The 22,415-nt window shown below is 44.9% G+C and overlaps 1 protein-coding gene across 1 annotated transcript; it reads right to left on the bottom strand.

Annotated features, from left to right (window-relative positions):
- Positions 1-1,093: 1,093 nt before the first annotated feature.
- Positions 1,094-19,203, bottom strand: pkp3b (plakophilin 3b). Its single transcript, XM_029144442.2, has 13 exons — positions 18,887-19,203; positions 11,512-11,600; positions 10,267-10,886; positions 10,006-10,129; positions 9,686-9,890; positions 9,427-9,586; positions 9,115-9,223; positions 7,672-7,836; positions 7,127-7,309; positions 6,894-7,047; positions 5,757-5,952; positions 5,379-5,466; positions 1,094-2,681 (listed from the first exon to the last, which is right to left on the bottom strand). Exons 1-13 carry the CDS (start codon positions 19,089-19,091, stop codon positions 2,640-2,642), a joined length of 2,340 nt encoding a protein of 779 aa, XP_029000275.1. The 5' UTR covers positions 19,092-19,203; the 3' UTR covers positions 1,094-2,639.
- Positions 19,204-22,415: the final 3,212 nt, after the last annotated feature.

Below are 22,415 nucleotides of genomic sequence, written 5' to 3'. Positions count from 1 at the left end.
TTTCCTCAATTAAAGAGGAATAATGTGTTTTTCTAGCAGCACAAAGTGCTTTTTTATATATATCATTAGACTGTCCTTCCATGCAATGCAGTTTACATATATTTTGTCGGAACACCACTGCCTTTCTAGTGTGTGCTTTAGACTGCTGATCTCTGAGTTGAACCATGGAGCTAACCTCCTCTGATTCATGCTTTTACAGTCATCATTGCTGATATTAGTTGAGATTATTTCATGCTTTATCAGACATATGTTTAATTCTGCCTTTGAGTAACAAAACCCCGTCCCTCCCTGCAAGTGGCTATAACTACACTCCTTTGTGTGAGCGACATCATGTGAAAGAGACTATTAGAAGTACTGTAGCATCAAATTTATGTTTTTGTATGTTTTGTAAAATACATTGATGCATTTAGGTAAAAGTAATATTGTGGGATGCGTATTAAAACACACCTTCACAATCCATCGGATAATTCCAAATCACTTCAGTGCCGTTCTAACGATTATTAAGGATATGGATTTTACAACTGTAAATGATAATGTTGTTAATTCATTATATGCTGTTTCAGCTTCAGTTTCCATTTCCTTCTACAGGATCTTATTTTTTTACCATGTCCTCTATTTTCTTTATGATCTATTACATACAAAATACCACTAGGAGGCTCTGCACATAAATATTAGTGCACTCTTATCCTTTTTAACTCCTTTATTTTGGTCAGACTAAAACCAAACTCTATTATAGTATTAGAATGTATTTTAGTAAACTACTGTAGACTAGATAACATGGAGTGTGTGGTACTGTTTTCTTTTGCACTGCATCTCCTGTGAGCACCCCTTTTTTTGTGGGTTCTGGATGGTGTGTGTTAACCAGAAAACACCTACAGTATGTAAGAGAAGATCATATAAGAAGCTGAACATTAAAGCCAAACTGATCATAATTCTACCAATGGACATATACAGTACCACAAACCCTGAACCATTCCTGCCTATAGTGTCAGCGGCCACAAGGGGGAAGTGGAGACTTGTCTGAGGATTATCCACATTTCAGGCCTATGTAAAAAGACACTATCAAAAAGACTTATACTTATAAGTAAACCAGTGACAGCAAGCACTTTTTACTTTTGAATGAAATTACAAGGTATAAATGAACAGAAGTCCAAAAGCCCAAGCCTTTTCTCTAATAAATGCTTTTAGTAGAAATATAACACGAGAAACAAAGTGAAACACACATTTAAAAGTACACTAAATAATAATGCTATTACTGAATGTGTTCTGTTCTGAGATCAGAAAATGATTATTGGTAGTATTCCAGTATTTGGTAGTACAGTTGTATTCCAGATGTCTTTCCTCCTTGTGTGCTGTCTGCTTCAGTGGGAGGTTGATCTCGGCAGCCTGAACCTCTCCCTTCCTCCCCACTAGTTACTGTAAGTGCTGTGGGATTTCCACTGCTCTGCAAGTACGTCCTCCTTCAGATAAATGAGTAGTCAGGAGGTTTTAGAGCGCCGTCCCATCCCATCCCTCCTCCACACACATTCTCTTGTATGCTTTTCCTGTCAATGTCCTACTGTCCTACTGTTTTATCTACTAACATTATTGCAAGGTTTCAGCTGTTTCATTAACAAAGTAAAAGGAGTCCGTTTGACCCAATATTCTGCTCTTTTCAACACACAATCAATAGGCAAAGTTTAAAACTCTCTTGTATCTAACACAAAATTATTAATATTAAATTGATTGATTTATTTTTTTATTACACCACATGTCTGATGGTTATTTTCTGAACAATCACCCCAAATATTATTTAATAATATTATCAGTATTGTGTGAAGTGTTATTCTAGAGGTAAAACATAATAATACTGTCTGCGGAGCAACAACTGGTTAAAGGAAGCATTTCTCTAGATGCTAGTAAGACCTTTAGAGTCTTACTAGAGTCCGTCTACTGACACAAATGTATGTAACGACACAGAAACATAAGCTGGGGAAAAAAATCTTACCATCGTTTGCTAAATAGAGTTAAAAACAAAGTGCAGCTGAGGCCAATACAGAGGTAACAGCTGTGAAGAAGCGTTGTTAATTTAAGGGAGTTCACACAGGTTCACGTAGCTCAATGTTCAGCGCTCATTCATGCACTCACCCACTCACTCACCCGCTCACTCACTCACTCACTCACTCACTCACTCACTCACTCACTCGCTCACTCACTCGCTCACTCGCTCACTCACTCGCTCACTCGCTCACTCACTCACAAATTCGTTCACACTCTCATTCGCTGGTCGACACTCCTCCCACTGAACACTGTGCTCCAGCGTACATGCATATGTGTAACTGCAAGCCTCTGTGGCTTTGTCCTTATTCAACAACAATAATTCATTATGTCATTAATACACACACAACACAGTGTCTGATGCGTGTGAACGTTCCCATCATTAGTCTTGCTGCACAAGCTAAGCCAATTTAAACCGTCCGCTAAAAGAGAGGCCGAAGCAAAAGTCCTCTGTTCTACTGCTTCAGAGTCCTATTTGGAGTTGGAGTCCATCACACTTAATCTGCTCCTTCCGCTGTTCCGTCGTCGTCTTTTCCTCACGTCAGCCGTGGTCACGAGGCGTAAAGCCCTTCATTAAGCATGTACTGTAAACACGCTGCAGCCTAGATGGACGGATCTGTGAAGTCTGGTCTGGAAAATCCTTTCTGGAAAAACACACAAACAAAACCAGCGTAAAAAGTAGCAAACAAAGTGCATGAACAAAAAAGTCAATGTAAAACTGGACCTCCATCAGTTTAAAGGACCTGCACCAGCTTATTGCTGTCGTTTTACTGCCCCCATGTGGTAGCAGTAGTGTAGTATTAGTGACTACAGAAAACAACTTTAAACTTGAGACAGTTGAGTGATCGCCTACAGTACATCACCCCTGTGCTTTTCATCTACAGTAATAGAGTACTGCAGCAACTAGCAGTATCTAACAAATGTACAGTACACCGTTTCTATGTTGGAGACGTCTGCATTGAGACTTTTGAGGACCGGAACAACTCAAAGCTAATGCATATAAAAGAAATAAAAAGTATTAAAAGGAATAAGTTTCCTGCAGCAGACAGACAACACATGGGCTGCGTTTGCTGTGTAGGAGTCGGTCCTGGCTGCAGCTACTGTGTGTGGGCGTATATTACTCTTTGAGGGACTTTAAGGATGCTTTAGCCCACTTCACGGAGCTGCTGTGTTGCAGCAACCAGCAACAGCCAAACCCATTTATCCAAACTCTTCTTTACGTCCCGCAGTCCACAAAAGAGACAAACCCAAAACATCCCAGCCAAATTCTCCGCATTCCTGCGCAGACCAGTCACTTTAGCGCTACAACCAAGCAACCGGGGCCAGAGCTCTGCCTTCACACGCACGCACGCACACACACACACACTATCTGGGAGATAAAGCACAGATCCTCACAAGAATGTAGTGGGGTGTGGGCACAATATCAGACAGAGGTGGATGTTCGTTGTTCTGTGTTTGTAATAGGGAAATTTTGGGGTTTCTGATCCAATCGATGTGGTTTCTGACAAGTAAACATGGCCTGTATGAAAAGTTAGTTTCAGGATGAGATCATTTTTACATGATTTGAAACTCATTCGATATGAACTGGGTATTTTAGACACAGCTGTCAACCCACTGTTAAAAAAAGTCACTAAAAGCAGAATGCTACCACTTTTTTCTCAATGCGACAGATTGACTGCCGTCCCGTCGCAAGAAGACCCTGAAATACTGCTATCAGTCGTAGAGAAAATATTTGCATTTGCAGAGCCAATACTAGATAAGACACGGATGAAGTTAACAAGGTCCAGACTTTCCGAGCAGGGTGGAGGAGGGGGGCAGCGATCCATCAGCGAGAGAGGAGTGGAGGTCAGGAAAAAAAAGGACAGATGTGTGCAGACACAAACTGGAAAACCATCTGGTAGAGATAAAGGGTGAAAACACACCCACACACTCTGCTCTGCAGTTCACTGCACTCACGTCTTCATTCACCAAATATCGCACTTACATGCAACCGCTGTGTTGTGTCTTGTTGTGTAATCTATTCACAACACAAAGTGTAAAACTTGTCTCAAAAAAACTCAAGTATCTGCCTGGAAAAATGCTCCACTACAAGTTGAAGGACTTGATTTTTATTCTAAAGTAGGAGCTTGTATTCGAACAGTAACACACACACAAATATATATAAAATTTTCAGAATAAAAACCTGTAAAAATTAACTTGTGCAGCAAAGTAACAGTGCAGCATCTTCCTTTTTAACTGTAGTGAGACTAACTGTAGGAAAACTACACGTAATAGTAAAAAGTTCCTCAAAATTACTACAGTACAGCATTTAATCAAGTACTTCTTTTCCTACTGTTGCCACCTCTGTTTCTTGGGGATTTGTTAGCGGTTGTGCTCTAACAATGACCCCACACACACCTCAGGTTATATAAAAGCGTCACATGACCTGCTCCCCACAGTCACTTGACATAAATCCCTGTCGGCCAGTTGTTGTGAGTGAGCTGAGCCGCAGCCGACGAGTGCAGAGAACGAAAAGATGGACTGAACTCGCAAAGTGTCATTACATCAGTCAGGATTTCAGGTCAGATCATGTTGTTAGTGTTAGTCTTAGATTAAAAGTTTAAAAAGTTACATAATTTCTTGGTTCCTCAAAGTTCTCGTGTGCACTAGGGTGAACCTTGGTCACGTTGCTGGGGACCTGAACTGAACTGGAACCTCCTGAAGCGGTGGCTTCCAGGGGACAGAACCATGACAGCAATGGGCTCCATGTTCTGGACCTTTTACTGTTTGATTGACACCTACAATAAATATGTCATAGTAATTATGTTAGATATGGAAAACATATCACTACTTCTACATTAGCAGACATTTAGCAGCTGTAGAAACACTGATAGTTGTCACTGTTAACTGGTGAGTGATTGACGCTAAAGAGTGCGTCTGGAGATTAAAGTTAGCATTTCTAAATTTTACCGAATGAATGATTGGGCAGTTAAATGACATATTAGTGGAAGTTCGCGCCGTCACTTAAACAAACCAACACACTTGCCCCTGATGCTCTTCCCACTGATCCCTGTCCAGTCGACTGCCCCCACGTTTCTACTTTTTCACTGCCTACAGTTCCAGCGCTCGCCCAATATTCTGGATTTAGAGACCTTGTGTCTACACGTGTATTCATGGGACTGATGCACCCGCTTCATCATATTGTGTAGTGGAGTTGTGCAATGCAACGGTCTCTGTGCCACACAAACAATGTTATGTGGCACAGAGTACAGTAGGAACAACAGTAGGAGCTCCAGTTCCTACTGTTGACGTGACTCCAGCATATTGAACGCGTCTGTGGATAATGTCGTGTATCTTCTCACCATTCTGAAGTCTCTGTGCAGCTTATTGTACCGGAACATGTTGCAGAGGACGGTCGAGGCGGCCGTGGCTGCTTTCAGAGCCCCAGAGCTGAAGCCACACAAAGAGAAACAAGCACTAATGAGGAGGAAATGCCACAGTACACACAAGATACGCTACACAAGAGTCAGAGGCTCTGGAGTCAGAATACCACACAATAATATGAAGCCAGGGATGCACGGTTTGAAATCACACACATAATTAGATTAATAACAGCTCCAGAGCATGTTCTGTGTAAACAGGAAACTCACTCAAAGGTCACAGCCTTGGTTGACTGGAAATATGCAGAACGTGACAGCACGCTGCGTTCTTCTCACCATGAAGCTAATCCTATGTCCTACCTGCTGTCGTGGGAGCTCTTGATGCCCTGCAGTTTGGGAACGCCGTTCAAGTACAAGATGTCGCGCGCGGCTGAGGAACTGCAGGCGACCAGGTTGTTGAGGGCCCCACAGATGTTGACCACCACCTCGCTGGACGGCGCCTTCTGGAGGCCGTCGTGGGGCAGCTTGGCCACCAAGACGCTCACCATGTTCTTAGCTGGGGGGGTAAAATGGAGGGGGTGGTCATCCTACAGGGGAAAACCGTCCGAACACACTCAGCAACAGCGGGTGCAGTTAGTGTGCAGAGATTATGGCCTGCAATGAATGTACAGATATATGTATTTCAAAAGAAACACATTTCTCAGGATTATAATTATCACAAGCATCCAGTGATTTACGAGCTGAAGCATACAAGGAACTGAATGCGAAACCATAATGTCTTTGGACCTAAATCAATGCATGCGTGTGTGTGTGTGTGTGTGTGTGTGTGTGTGTGTGTGTGTGTGTGTGTGTGTGTGTGTGTGTGTGTGTGTGTGTGTGTGTGTGTGTGTGTGTCTGCTGTATTTGTCCTCCAGAAGCTCAGTGTTTTTCGAGCTGTGGACGTTCTGTTCGTCTGCGACGGAGCAGACGCTCCATTCAAAGCCCTCGACGTGGACAATAGCTCCGGTCCAACACGCTGTGTGCTGGCTGCGCAGTGGAGCCCAATCTGCCAAAGAGCCACAAGAGTTCCACCATGTTCCACAGGAAACCTTTTCTTCAGCGCGGGCTAGAATGTAAATCTCCTCCACCTCGTGAAGCAGGAAGGCCGACTGTTTGTGAGAGCGCTCTGTTCATTGTTCATCTGCTCTTTCACTCCTTAAATGGCTCCATTCCTGGCAGCCGATGTTAAGGTCCAGTCTCTTGTTCTGCCCCTTGTTTCTTTTCATTTGAGCAGGCCACAGATGTGAGGGGGCAGCTTCCCGTTGGTGATTTTGCAGTTCTCTGGACCTCGTGTCCAACATCTTGGCTCTGCGGGTCGAGCTTCGCTTCAGTGCTGCAGCCACAAAAGCGGCGTCCTGATTTGGCCTCGTCGGTCGGTTCCACTCTCACACCGTCCATCACCGCAAAGCAAAAGCAAAGCAAACGCCCAAGTAACACACTGCCCCGAACCCCGTGTACCTGTGCTGTCCTTGTTGGCGCTGTGCTTGGCCAGGTTTCTCAGCAGGCCGGTCAGAGGCCGCAGCTCCACGTCACTGTCGGTGTCCAGCAGGTCCAGCAGGACGGGCAGCATCCTCTCCTGCTCCAGCGCCACGTTGCTCAGCACCGACGCCCACTGGAAGCAGACATTGTGCGTTTGTTTTTCTGTCGAACGGTCCGAATGCGAGGCGAGCGTGAGCGGCGGCGCCCTTTACCCTGGACTCTCCTGCAGTGATGTTCTGCAGGGCCCCGATTGCAGCCTCGCGGGCGGCGCCGCTGCCGTCGCTGTTCTGCAGCACCAGCTTGTACAGGGCCAGCACCTTAGGGTGCCACAGCCACTCGGACCCCTTGGGCTGCCGGGACACCTCAGACGGTACGGACAGGTACTGGTTACGGTGCTGAGGAGGAGGGAGAGACGGGTTTTCTGTTAAATGTGCATCAACAACCTTTAGGTTAAGCTACACAACTCAGTTTATGTTACATACACTATAAGGAAATTATTGCTATATTGACTGCATGAACTCTAATGACACAATACACCTCCACATCAGAAATTAGACACTGAAATATATCTGGCTCTAATATTTGCATTTTACATTGTTTCTTTGAATTTGAAGAATTGACAGCTAAAAAGGCTAAAACACTCAAAATCCAAGAGCGTATAACACAAAGAGTCAAGTCATAGCACACACATGACACGTTTATCCCATGACCGTTGGGCTGTGGGCCGTGCTACGCCACTGAGTGGGATGAGTTTTACCTGTGCGTTCTTTTTGTTGTACAGAGCAAAGCAGCCGATGGCGTCGCCGTAACTGGCGCCTGAAGCTCTCGTTGGACCCTGTAAACGCAGTCGGACCGAGGGAGGCAGCTCTGCGTACAGCTGGTAGGACAGATTCCTCATGACACACAGCGAGTTCTCCAAGCCCTGCACACGCGTGCAGACACAAGAGACGGGAGGAAGAGAGAGAGCGGAGACAGGAAAATATGGTGAGCTGTTGATCTTAAATCAGCCCTGATGTGTCACTGGTTACCAGAGCTTTCTGATTTGATTCTGTCAGTTAGTCGGACTCAGACCAGCACAGCAGCAGCAGCACCAGTGTGTTGGCATGCATGCATGCATGCAAAATCTGGCTTAATGCTGAGCTCTTACTTTGGAGGAGCTCTCGCTTCATCCGTCAAGTGTGACCACTTTGTGCAGTTCCACAACACTTAGCTGCCGCTATGTGATCCCATGTGAGACGTTGAGTGTTTCCTGACTGAGGTCAATGTGATGCAATTGTCTACAAGCCGTGTTTTAGTGTATGTGTGTGTATTTGCATCTGTTGATAGTTAATAAGGTGCTTTCCAGTGGGCCGTGACTCGGTATTTATAGTCTTGTAGCAAAGCAATGTGCAGAACTAGCCTGTGGATGTTAAATAGCATAAAATCATTATTTGTCCCTAGGTTAAAGACTCAGCGAGAGAGAGAGAGAGAGAGAGAGAGAGAGAGAGCAGAGAGAGACATTTCACAGCTTCCTGTGTCCTGCCGACGCTGCTGCTAATCCAAATCGCAGTCCGGTGCAACGTATCAAACCCAACCAAGCCATGACAAACCATAGAGAAAGTATTTATCCCCAGGACTTGACCTGTCATGCAGGTCCTCAAACCTCACAGTGAGACATAGAGTACGAATTAATGAGAGATCAAGTCATGTGTCATTGTGTTTATTTCACAATCGATTCCCAGCTGAAGAAATGACACCAAATAAAGCACCCGGCTCTAATCACAGTGCTTTAATATTCTACTCGTTTCTCATTTACAACACAGGTCAAAGCAGTGACACTTAAATAGTCACTACTATGAACAGTAGTGGTGGTGTATTAGCACCACTGCACTCAATAAGAATCTAGTTTTGTTAAAGCTTAAAAGTGTGAAAAAAGTTTAATGCTTCTTCTTTCTTCTAAGATTCATTTTCAGTTTGTTGATGAATTGTAAACATTGATATGTTTATCAGCACAGCTACTGTAGTATGTTTGTATATGTGTCGTAAAAGGCCCTTTGGTCAGTTTTATGAATCCTATTCCCCAATTAGACTTTTAAACGCCCTTATTTTTAACCCTTTTTCTCTGTTCAGTGGTTTACAGCTACTGTACTGTCAGTGCGGTGCAGCCATAAACACAGCGGTGTCACAAATCAAAGTCAGATTGTTGACGTGCGGGACTTACTTTGTCGTCAGCCCTGTTTTCCTGCTGAACGTAGGACACCAGGGAGTCCAGCAGGCCTCGCATGTCCCTCATCCTCTGTCTCGTACGCTCGTTCACCGAGCTCAAGTTCCTGCACATGTCACACACACGACCCCTGAGTGACCTGCTTTACAGTTTAACCCTCCATTTATACTGTTACACATCCACAAAGGAATGAGTCATCAGATGATGGTATTATCACGTTCTGCCAACAACAGAGAAGGTTGCTGTCACCAAACACAGTGCTGGTCAGTGTTGATGAGGTGAAGTTGGACAAAGGTTCCGATTCATCACCTCAGGCAGCCCGTGGTGTTGTAGAAGATTTCTTTCTCAGACGGGGACAGTGGGATGCTGCTGCACAGAGGGATCAGTATCTTCTCCGTCAGCTCGGACAAGGCTTCTTTGGACAGTTTCTCCTTCAGGTTGTCTCTGGAGGACAGGTTCCACAGAATCCCTGCAGCCGCAACATGTTTCTGTCACTGCTTCTATATATATATTTGAAGCTAAAGACAAACACCCCCAAACATCTGTCGCCTCTAAAAGCATTTGGGACCTGTGATGGTCTTCCGGAGCTCCTCATCAGGTTCGCCGAGGATGCTGATGAGGAGCGTGACTCCGCCGGCGTCTATGAGCGCCACCTTGTTCTCGGCGTTCTCGTAGATGAGGTTGCGCGCGGCTCCGGTGGCGTAGCGCAGCACTTCCTGGCTGTCACTGGAGAACAGACGGACCAGCGCCGGGACGCCATGCAGAGCACGGACCTGAGGACAGGGTCAGAGACGGCATCGCTTCAGTATTTCTGCTTACGGCCTTCGACTGTGGGGGGGAAACCCGTACCAGAACATAGACCTACATCCCATCACATGATAAGGTTACCTGGTTCTTGGCGTCGTTGCTATGGTAACACTGATGCTGTATGTACGCAGCGCCAAGAACTTGCAGAGAAGCGTCCGCTTCAGACAGGTATCTGACGGCTGTGACCATGTCTAGACCATGCATGCTACACACACACACACACACACACACACACACACACACACACACACACACACACACACACACACACACACACACAGGTTATTCATACAGTAGCTACAAATAAAGCTGGCTTCAGATCTCGCCAGTATTGCGTCTTACTCTCCCAGCGGGTCGTTGCTATGTATCGATGCTCCATCCATCACGTCCATCCCTTTGCCCACGCTCCTCACACTGCGCACCGACGGGGCCCTGTGGAGGGGAGCCTGGTACTGCCCCGTCCCTATGACCTGGTTGCTCCTGGACGTGTGCTTCTGCCACTGTGTTCCCCAGCCATCCCCGGTGCCGTGGGCCGCCCGGCCCGCGGCCGCCCAGCCCTCCTGGCCGTAGGCACAGCTTTGCTGCTGGTACTGCTGCTGGCGGTTGGTGATGCGGCTGATGGTGCGATGGGAGGGGCCTTTGTAGGTGTAGTGATTGGGCAGCTCCTCGTCATGGCAGTAGCCTCGTTCCTGGGCCAGAATCCCACTGAGGCTCCGGCGCAGAGTGCCGGGCGGAGGATCCGCGATGCGGTAGTGGGCATTCTCTGGATGACTGAGAACAGCGGCAGGAAGCAGGTCCTGGTCCGTCTGGCACAGCGACTTGGAGCGTCGGCTTCTACTGTGTGAGTGGGAGCTGTGGTAGTTGGTCTGTACGATGGTGGTTCCTTTATGGCTCAGCTTGGACCCGGATTCCACGGCAGAGCGCGAGGAGAAGCCGGAGGTCTGAGGGGGAACGGTGGACACCTGCAGAGTGGGAGTGGGAACGTGTGCAGAGATGGGGAAGGTTAGCAGCCACACAGCCGCAGGAAAAGACCAACACGTGTGGTAGTTGGTGAAATTCTGATCAAATGCTGATGTTGTACTGGCTGAACTGGCATAAAGAAGCATTTGTAGTTCTGGGCCTGTTTTTGCAAACACCAGCACAAGATGAATGAAAATGACACATTTTTCCTATTTTATAACGAGCAGGAAGCTCGGCCAACATCCTGTTTATACGTTTCTGTTGCCTTTACATTGTTCTCAAGTTGGTCAGTGGCATTTTTTTCATCTTCTCACTGACACAGAGACACGGAGACCAGAGGGGAAGCACTGGTCAGACACAATAGAGGTTGGCTGCTTTAATGTGAGGCCATTCGAACGGTGGAAAATGAGCCCAGCCCCGAAGGAAACTGTGACGTTCCTCAGCCTGATCTAACAGCTTCACCAGCAGAGAATCCTGCACTCAGTAAGGAATTAATTATCCAACCATATGTTTATGGTTGAGCAACATGAGATGTGCTGGGTCCACAGCATGTCAGCACTGCTCTGTTATTTCAAATCTTCCCCCTGTGTATTATAGCGTAATGCAGTTCTGGTGGGCGGTACTCACAGCCATGACGCGACTGGGAGTGTGGATCATGGATCTGGAGCTGAAACCGTGGGTGTGGGTGAAGCTCCGCGCCTCAGGAAAGCTGTAGTCTAGACAAAGGCGAGAAAGGAGCGGTGAATTATTAGTGGTCCTCGTTGCTATCAGCTGATGTTGGGTGCAGTGTCACAGCAGAGGTGGCGTTGTATTGGTGGTGATTTCTCTTTATTTACTGCTTTTGTTCTGTTCGGGCAGCCTTGAACTTCCCGACCCGCAGCTTTTCATCACCCACAGCAACCAGTCAAGAATGCACCTATAAATAAGACAAGACTGGAAGCACTGGGAGCTGAATTTCTGCTTTTTTAGCAGACACGGCCCCCACTTTACTTCTGCCTACGCTGAACCCACACCCCCCAGACTCAATACAGAAGCTAATTGCACAGTAATTGTTTATATAAGGAAATAAACAAAATGGCGTTGGTGTAACATGCAATTGCTTTGTCCACACACTCGCTGCACACATCCTGTTTACTGATTAGCATTTAAAGTATAAATATGTTCATTCAGGTCCTGCTGGTTTTCATTGATCACTCAGTGTAGTACAGTACGTTGTCGTCCATTTAATAATTATTAACTCAAACAACTTGGCCACAATTTCTTTGTGTTACACACAAGTACTGGTCAGGATTGAAAAATTTAAACTAAATTTAAACAAACACTCGGAGATTTAGAAACTAATGCAGAGTGAGAATTCAGAGGCGAAACAGCAGATGAGACACAGAAGTGCGTTTTATGGCTCATGTGGTAACGTACGACTGGCATCTTTACATGTGTGGACGTGTTGTGTATTACTGTACATCATGAATACAGTAGGCCGCCACCTACAGCAGGAAAAGGCCAAACGTTTTCAGCTGTTCAGGAAACTGCCGTCTTTGATGTGGTCACAGAAAACAACGCCATAAAACTGGGGACAAACGTGCGACAGAGTTCTGACAGATAATGTTACTCGCGTAACGTGCGACTTGAGCGAAGTCAGAGCAACAACAACTGCAGGCAAAACGATAAAACAGGGAGGAAGCAGGCGCTCACTTTGAGATGTGAAGGAAATGAAAGATGTGTGAATGAACTCCATCAGCAAAGGGTCCAGGTCAGATGTGATCCCATAAAACTGATTGAGTTCTGACACAGTCCATCGTTGTATTGTTGCCGTAGTGAGAAGGACTGATTCCATAGGATCTACACACTGCTTCACCTGCTATGGGGCTGCAGCCAGTTGCTCTATTGCTGATTTATTCTCTAATACAATTTACAGTACAACATAGTTAGACAATCATTTAGTCCAATTTAGTAATGAAGTAAAAAGTTACAATTTGATATATAATGTTAGTGGAATCTTTCTTGCATAACTGAAGCACGGCATCAAACAAATGCACATTTAAATGAATTCCTTTAATCTGACAGTTGTTGATTTACAGGGATTCTTCAGCTCCAGCGCCTACAGTCTAAGACAAGAATAGATGCTGTCAGTGACTGTGGAGGGACGTGAGTCTGGAATTCAGACACATGCACGTTAAACCAACCTTCTGACCCGTCTCAGCTGACAGTGCTGTATTTTGGTTCAGACCATTTGTTCAGTGTGTATTTTGGTGACGTTTACCATGTTCACCATCATCAGATCAGTGAAACTCAATCAGGTCACTCATTAAAAGTCATCTGACCATTTTAGTCCAGTTCTGAAGGGAACCAACACTTTGTTGCATAGACTGTAAGAATTTTAAGAGCACCACTAATAAAGTTATGTCTAGATTGGTCAGAACTACTGTTTAGATGAATTCAGTTCACCTTAGAGGGAAGCTGAGAGCTCAGAGCTGCTCTATCTTAGGCAACATGAGGAAGGAAGGAGGGAAGGAGGAGTGGGAAGCTGAGCTGCATGCCTGAACACAGACATCACAGGTCACAGGTCACAGGTCACAGAAACATCCACAGGAATAACTATACACAGATTTGGGAAGTCATACATGTAGTAACCTAACCCTGCACACAATTATGTTTTCTTTACAACAGTGTTATCAATAAAATGCAAAAAATAATATGGCCAAATTGTAGGTTTGTGTCAGCATTAAAATAACAACAGCTGTTTGTGCTGCTAGTGGAGGTGATGAGCAGCTAAGCTACAGCTACTGTACAGAGCAATGCCCCTGAAAGCATGTGTGTGCGTGCGTCCGTGCGTGTGTGCTTGTGTGTGTGCGTGCGTGTGTGTGTGCTTGTGTGTGTGTGTGTGTGTGTGCTTGTGTGTGTGCGTGCGTGCGTGCGTACGTGCTTGTGTGTGTGCGTGTGTTTGTGTGTGTGCGTGTGTGCGTGCGTGTGTGCGTGCTTTGTGTGTGCGTGCTTTGTGTGTGTGCGTGCGTGTGTGCTTGTGTGTGTGCTTGTGTGTGTGTGTGTGCTTGTGTGCGTGCGTGCGTTTGTGTGTGTGTGTGCGTGCGTGCGTGCGTGCGTGCGTGCGTGCGTGTGTGCTTGTGTGCGTGCGTGCTTTGTGTGTGCGTGCGTGTGTGTGTGCGTGCGTGTGTGCTTGTGTGCGTGCGTGCTTTGTGTGTGCGTGCGTGTGTGTGTGTGCGTGCGTGTGTGCTTGTGTGTGTGTGTGCGTGCGTGTGTGCTTGTGTGTGTGCGTGTGTGTGTGCGTGTGTGCTTTGTGTGTGCGTGCGTGTGTGTGTGTGTGCGTGCGTGTGTGCTTGTGTGTGTGCTTGTGTGTGTGCGTGCGTGCTTGCTTGTGTGTGTGCGTGCGTGCGTGCGTGCTGCTCTGGGTGGGAAGAACCAGTCAAAAGCAGCAAACTGTTATGCCGCCTCCTAAATCTGTTAAAACGGTTGCAGTTTCTGTAAATGTGTAACATGTGTGCTGAGTTCTACTGAGTTTGATGCTGCTTTTGATGTGGAAAATATGCCGGTTGTTCGATGGATGCGTGTTAGAAGGGGGCAGAGAAGGGTGCAGGACCTTCACGCTGGCTTTAAGCCTTCATGCTTGAAATCACAAAAATTGGAGAAGCTGGAATTTGCCTTAGAGGAATGAGCGATTCTCCCTCTAGATCTGTGCAGTGCACCGTAGGACATGTTGTTATTGTCAGAAAGGCCACATCGTTGTTTATGAACTTTGACCTTGTTTGTTTTTAATTCAGTGCTGCAGTGAAGCATCTTAATAACAGGCAAATCCAGGGTTTGATCTAAGAGAGAGATTACGCTACATAAACAGTCATTTGTACTGCTGGGTTCTGTTCGTCCCTGTGTGACATGTCTGTGTATTACATTTAGTCTCATTAACATTGTAGCAATTCATAGGAACAAATACAATGTGATTTCAGCTCGCAGGTGCTAAAAAAGTAAAAGTAAGTAGCTTTTACATCAATGTGACACATCGAGGACACGTCTGCACACGGAACCAGGAGTCAAACGGATCTTTGACCGGTGGGCGGCTGCTTTTAACAGTAGACTCTGTAATAATCACACCTCTTTAATTTAATAGATAATACACAAATGACTAATGAAACATGGTCCATTTCTGGTTCTCCATGTGTATTTAAAGTGCATCCAATCCTACTGCTGATAAAACACAAACAATAAAAGAAAGTCTCACACACTGTGAGAAATGCAAAATATGAGAGTGTTGCAATGTGAAGTGAATGTTTTTAATCAGTTCCACTCAGAGTTTTATGACTGTGATTACGGCTCATCTTTCCCAGATGAAGCTGTTTTCTCTCTGCAGTTATTTATGTGTGCAGCTCCTTTCTTTAACCATGATCTGTTATTGGCTTGTGGGATTCAGCTGAACCCTTCACAGAACTATGCTTTCTCCATATCGCTGCAATGCTATTACCTCAATCAAACGACCTGCCCTCCAACATCCTGTTCCACACTGGTCTGGGCTCCAGCTTAAAGGCCTTCTTTTTGCAGCTTTCCTGTGGCTTCCATTGTTCATGTCCACACATAAACATTTAAACCTTCCATCTGACTCTCAGCAAGAAGGCAAATCAGCTCTTTCAGCATTTTGACCTTGAGATCAATGTGCAGTAATGTTTATCATGACAACGAGGGATGAACCGCTTCCTCTAGAAACGTAAATCCTGCAAATTCTTTTCCCTAAAGCTCTGTTTCGTCCACGTTCTCATATTTGGTCGTTATGGTTAGTTGTTATTGTCACGCAGCACATTAAAGACAAAATAAAAACGCTTGGATCAGGCTGTTCCACAAACAGATTTAAATTCAATGTAATCGTCAGCTTTGCATTTTCAGGACGAGCTGCGTTAACTATTGCTCCAAGCTTCCCATTCACTTGTTATCCACTATTCACTGTAGAGCATCTGACATCTGCCATGTAATCTACAATTTAAACAATACAAACTGTAATTGTGACTACACAAGAGAAAATCACTGCATGAAGCAGGAAAACAACATTCAACTACAAACAGAAGATCACGGTAAACGCACAAACTAAAAGATTTCAGTAGAAACAGACAAACAACTGCTCTATCTCATACCTCGACTAACCAAACCGACAAAGGCTGAGGACAAGAGAACAAGGAAACAAGGCACAGATGAAGAAAGAGACGTTTTACACGGATTCATTACAAACACAAAGCACCTGCTACATCAGATCCAATAGAACCAGCTGCAGAAGTTAACCAGGTCGGAACCAACACTGCCTCTGCTGGTTGGAGGACTAAACCGTAACCACAAATGAAGTTTTCTTTTATAAGAGTAGGAAATGTGTTAGTTAATTTCTAAACTACTTGTTAACTGTAGCTCCTTAAATAAAACACTGGTAGTGGAGCTCATTAAAGAACTGACTCCATCATGACTTAAAACCTTGTGCTTTGACCTTGATATTGAGAAATGCCTTACACGTTGATGCACTTTTCCCCCCACAGTTTGAAACAAATTGATGAGATGGTTTCGTAACTTAAACAGTCGGTTAGTGAAATGAAAAACTGCTCCGAGTGTGATTCATTACAGCGAGAAACGCTTACAAACACATTATATTTTATGTCAAGAGACAATAAATCTGCAAGAATGTCTGTAGCTGTAGCCAAAGAATTCACATCTAATTATATCTTATTTGTGCTGATGTTGAAACCTCAAAATCTAACACCCAGTGAAAACTATGACAGCAACTACCAGTGGAGAAAATAGCCTCTGATAACATGCTGTGAAGAGCAGATTGGGAAGGAATGTCCACCGCACAAGGTAGTCAGAGTTTAGACCCACGTCAGCTACAGCGAGACACAGACTGAGCTCAGTGTGGCTCATTCACTGAGGTCACAGCAAGAATGAACCCACGTACAATAAAAAGCCTGTCAACAAAAATGTACTTTTTGTAGCGGTTTAGCAGCAAACTCACAACATTCAATCTAAAACCTAATGTTGTAGTTTGTTGTCACAAAACATGATACACTGAAGAGACTTTTGTCAACTTTGTTAGAAGTGACATCGTGCTGTAGTCTGACTAACCTCCTCCTCTTCTTTATGAAACTTTCTTTCTTTTCTTTATGTTTTCATAAAGAAAAGAAGCATTTTGAGTGGCGTTCATTTATTTGGCTGTTTAACACTGGGGTCAGTTGCTGCACTCTCACTTCCACCTGGTCACAGTTAAGTCGTGCTTGGACAAGACACTGTGTAAGAGCCCAATCATCTTTATTGAGAACAATATCATGTAATATTTATTCCATTAATGAGTTAAGCTTCATTGTAGTTTTACTTTTTAAGCATTTGTGACTGTACTAATGAAAGTTAAAAAGGTCTCAGAAATTTCACAAACAAAGTCAAATAAGGGAAAGGCAATTGGAAGAGACTCTGTTTATTGAAAACCAATTTGTTCTCATGCAGCCACTGATTTCACCAAAGAATAAACCTACCACAGCCCAGTCAGGTCAGTTAGGTCCTTATCAGACAAAAGAATGGGTAGCAGTAGTAAAGGGGGGGGGGGTCGCTCTTTCCTCTTACGTAGTTTCCCTGAACAGACTCCCCGTCCGGCACAGATGTGGATCATCTGACTTTTGTAGACAGACTTGGATGATTATTACAGATTTGCACAGAGACAATGCCTCCGTCTGAAACACTGACCCAACGTAAAGCATTCACGTTCAGTATTAAACCCTGGCGTTGACTGGAAACTGTGATGTGTTTTCCACAGACAGGATAAAAAACAGGAAGTGAAAAGGAAATAACAGGGCTGCAGGCGCTCCTGGTTCACATGCATCAACCTGCATGAGGTGCTCGACAATTTATCTGAGCTGCGGTGATTCGATGGTCTCGCTGCTGATAGACACGTAGCTGCACCGATTCCAGACAGTTGGTTACATGAACAATGAAGTCCCACAATTCATTGTTAACACTGAACATCCCACCGAACCGTCAGCCAACATCAGCACCTGACGTCCATGTGCTGATCCTCATCACAGGAAGAACACTCACAAGCGAAGCACAGAAAACAAATGACAGAAATTCTTCACTATTAGGATAATACACACCACGTGTAGTAGTAGAAAGTATTAATGCAACGGCCTGTTTAATCAAGTGAGCAGTCACAGGATGCTGTAGACCCGACAACAATTTAACCGTCCTTCATTCCAGTCTAAACCAGCAATGCACAAGTTCCACTGGCAACAGCAATAATATAAGCAAATTAACCAAAGTTGATTAGTTCTTGGACATGTTGAAGTAAATTGTACAAGGCCGTGGATGAAGCCAGATTTTTCTCAGTGAGTCTGACTGGAGCCAAAAACTATGATGGTCCAACCTGATGAAAATTTACAAGACTAAAGAATTGAATTGACGAGATTAAAGCGGAAATGTTACGTATTCTTCTTTAAATCTAATCTACAAGTCATAACATTTCTCTCTACCTGCGTATCTGTTGTACATATACCACAGATCCAAATGGGTTTTGTTCAGTTGTCTGTATTACTTCACTACGCTTAAGTTTCAACAGGGATTAACTTTAAATCACCTTTGCAGAATGAAACTAATGACAAGCAGATGTGTGAGGAAACAGACAAACTGGATTTTGTACTTTGAAACAACGCAGCGTTTAATGTGATATTGGGTCGCTCCGCTCATATTATTGCCTAATATTGACTTAATGGTGACACTAGAAAACATCACGTACCTAATAACAAATTAAAATACCCTGAACCCACAAACTGTCATCTAACTCTAACTTTAAAAAAAAAAAGTTATTAAAAAGTTTCACGTGAAAACAGCTGACGTTCAAACACCGTCTTTGGTCAACAACTCTGTCAAGCTGAGCGGTGTCGTAATAGAATAATTGAAAACTGCTGTAATGAATGAGACTCGTTCGTCCGTGACCTTGGAACCGAACACAACCATGACCACAGATAAAGGTCCGGCTCACCTGTCGCTGCCGCCGCGGAGTCGTCCAGTCTGGGCAGAGACAGAGACTTCTTCTCCGCCAGACGCATCCGGACCTGCTCCCGGACCCTGCGGGCTTTCGCCGCCGGGTCCGGAGAGGGACCGTCCGAGGGGAGCACGTAGGCGGTGCGGTGGGAGTTGGGCTGCAGGGCGGACAGAAAGCAGCCCTCCGCCATCACTGCGCTCATTCCGGGGACTGAACACGGGGAAACGCGCACAGGCACCGGGAGCGGCTCGACGCGACGCGGCGCGGCGCGCGACGCTGCTGAGCGTCAGGAGCGAAATGGCAGCAGCCTCGTTCGCTGTAGGCGGGTCCAGAGTGGGGGGCATGGGTTTGTTCAAAAGTTAAGGGGGGGGGGCAACAAAATCCACTCAAATCCACCTGGTGCGTAATGTCTCCTGGAAATATATTGAGAAAGTGCAATATAGTTGCTGTCTTGGATGAGTTGGTCTGAGGCTGAGAGCTGAGCCAGTCTGGATGTGAGGGCGGACAGTACAACAGCGGGCTTTGATGAACACATTTTGTATGTGAATATGAACAGTGAATATGTGAATATCAGCTAAGACTCGTCGTTGTGACACACATTTCTTGTGTGATTATCTTGTGGCAATGATGAAATAGCAGATCTCAAACATTGCTATTTGAAATGTGTATAATGAAAGAGTTCACATTAAAAAAAATGTCCCTCAAAATCTCAGTAAATGTCCTGACACTGACACAGTGATGTTTAAGCACAGTGTTTGTCCTTCTCTAAACGTGTCCACACTAAGTTTCTCACAGGTTCACGCTTAGTTTAAAGCCCTTGCAAACCACCAGGTGGGTACAGAATGGGGGGCTGTGGGGGCTCCGGCTCCCGTTTCCTGTCTCCTGTCTTTAGCTGCAACAACGTGGCAAATGGCAAATTTTAAACATTTAGAATTTTTTCACCGTGAAAGAAACATGATTCAAATCTGCTGGTTTCCAAGAAAACACACAATACATGAGCTTTTATCACATACAGTACGGAAACCATTAAATTAATTAATTCTTTTCATTATATCTAAAGTGTCGTTGACTCATGAACTGTAGCGAACACAAACTAAACTCCATCCAAACAGCTCGGTTCGGATGAATACTCTGTGTGTACGTTTGATCCCTGCCTCTGAGAAACTGTGTCCATCCATGCTGATAAATCAAAGTATGAGCAGTAGAAATAGTCCATGTGTCTTAGACTCGGATGGTGTTGGTCCAAGTACTGCTTTGGGCCTCATTGGGTCAGTCTCACACATACGTCCTATTGAAGAACTCTACTGACGCCCACACGGTGGCTGGCAACTCCACAATCATTGTGTGCTTTTCCAATATGTTTGCTTTTTCTACTGCTCCTTTGTGTATGTGAATATTTACTATTACAGACTGCACTTCCAGGAAAAGCTAAAGCCACAGGTGTTTTTCATTTACACTGTCAGTGTGTAGCTGCTGCTTTGTGTGCTTGGTCGAGTTGTGTTGCGGTTTGTGTGTAACTGAACTGGCACAAGAGATGTTTAAGAACAGTTTGCTTTCTCGGGAGATCTTGAATGTTTTGCTGGTTCGGTGTTAAGTTTTGCGGCCATGCGCCCAAACAGTTTTGCAGAAAGAGCCTGAGAGGTTAGAAAACATTTCTTTGGCCACAACGTGGAGGTGGCGTCTTAATCCTAGAGGGTGGTGTAGTTGTTTTTGTAAACGGTTCAAGAGAGCATAAAAATGATGTCAGCTTTAAAATGTGGTGAAACATGTCTCTGGCGTCAGAATTAGCACATGTGCTCTTATCTTAACCTAAACGATGAGCAGAACCAGGAGGAGAGACAGAGGGAGGGTGGAGGTCAGGGGGTTAAATAAGTTTAGTACAATGACATCATCACTAAGACATCCTTTGTCACAACAGACTTTGGGTCTTTTTGCCAACATTTCAGATGAGGGGAATCAAAAGTGCTTATAGGAATGTGATAAAAGCACAACTGGTCTGTTGATCGTGTGGTGGTGGGTGTTCGAGGCCTGAGTACTGTGGAATTAAGATCATCACCCAAAGCTAACATGAGACATGTGTTGGGGGAGTTCTGGGAAGTCTGAGTCTGAGTCCGAGGAGTCAAATGTCAAATGAGAGGCTCAGGGAGAGATTCCTGAGACAATCCTGCCTGTGCACTCGCATCACAAACACACAAAACCACGGACTCCCATCCCGGGTGTGGATGTAATGACAAGTGTGTATTTTTAGTAACGACACACAAACACACTCAGGTCCTGATCATTTGTTCTTGTAAGTCAGGAATGATTTTAACGCATCGCAAAGTTACAAAACTATTGCAACGATAATGCAGGTGAGCATTGTTTGACTTCATAATGAAATCTATAGGCGCTCAAATCCAAATATCGCATGCTGTGAAAAACATGCAGCGTTCAAAGGCATTCCAGGTTCTCTGCTGCGTTTTCTGGGCATCATCACAGATTACTTCCCTGAAAATGGCATCCTGGAAACTGTTTTCATGGTTCATTGTCTGCCCGGCAGTTTTCAGGACATGTCTCCACACCCCACCTTTAACTGTGGCTCTTATCTCATCACAGACCTCCACTCTTGGTTTTCCTCTCCATTGTCTATAGATTCTCTTCCTTCCCCGCTTACTTCTCTGATCCATTTACTTGTGGGACTGGTTTAGTCCCTGCCGTTCTCTCTGATTTTATCCAGTAAACTGCTGTGTAATTTTGCTTATTTCATTTGGTCTCAAATAAAATGTTACAGAGTCTGACGCCATTTTGATGACAGACTTGACTGCGTCTGCCTGCTCACTGTACAAGCACTGATTTTTACATCAAACACTCCAATCACACGTTTGTCATGAACATCAGTTTTATTTAAAAGAATAAAACCTGCAATTTATTCCATCAACCATTTGCACCATCCACACGACAGAAAACTACAGTTAAGTCTTGACATCCTAGTAAATGTTTAACTTTGTGAAACTTCATTCGTTGCTCGGTCACAACTGAACAGCTTCTGTGAGAGACGAGGCAAAACGTTTGGAACCGTTGTACAAATGGGTGACAAATGAATGGGAAGGTGGAGTAAAAGACAGCAGAAGCAACGCGTCCATTCAGGCCTTGATCATGTCTAAAGGTACCAGTGAAACCAATGTGCACCACATGTTCACAGTCGTCCGCACTCAGTTCAACTCAAGACTTGGAGAATTCAAACCTCCAGCATCTGCTTTGTTGGTGCTGAATTGCGGTCGTCTCGCTCCCCCTGGAAGCAGAGTCCAGAACTGCAAGCTGAGCACCAGCAAACTAATGATATCATGGCAGCTGGAACAAAATAATCTAGAAGCAGGAAAATGTTCCAGTGAAGTCAGAGGGGATATCATCACAGCAGTAAATCAGCTGACTGGAGACATTCTCTGAATAAGGGAGGGTCGTATAATAAGCAAACTGGCTTAATGCTGTGATGTCACAGTGAATATAATTACCGTATAATAATATTGACGGTTGTGAGAGGAACGGC

Source organism: Betta splendens, chromosome 3, assembly GCF_900634795.4.
Source record: "Betta splendens chromosome 3, fBetSpl5.4, whole genome shotgun sequence".
NCBI lineage: Eukaryota > Metazoa > Chordata > Actinopteri > Anabantiformes > Osphronemidae > Betta > Betta splendens.
Note: the sequence above shows the minus strand (reverse complement) of the source record. Positions and strands in the feature narration are given on the sequence as shown.

Bases quoted from the DNA above. Each gene is read 5' to 3' on its own strand.
- pkp3b (XM_029144442.2), bottom strand. From the start codon at position 19,091: ATGAGCGCAGTGATGGCGGAGGGCTGCTTTCTGTCCGCCCTGCAGCCC. The intron at 10,130-10,266 runs GTAAGACGCAAT...GTGTGTGTGTAG, and splicing joins AGCAACGACCCGCTGGGAGA to CATGCATGGTCTAGACATGG. The intron at 5,953-6,893 runs GTACACGGGGTT...TTACCCCCCCAG, and splicing joins CGCCAACAAGGACAGCACAG to CTAAGAACATGGTGAGCGTC.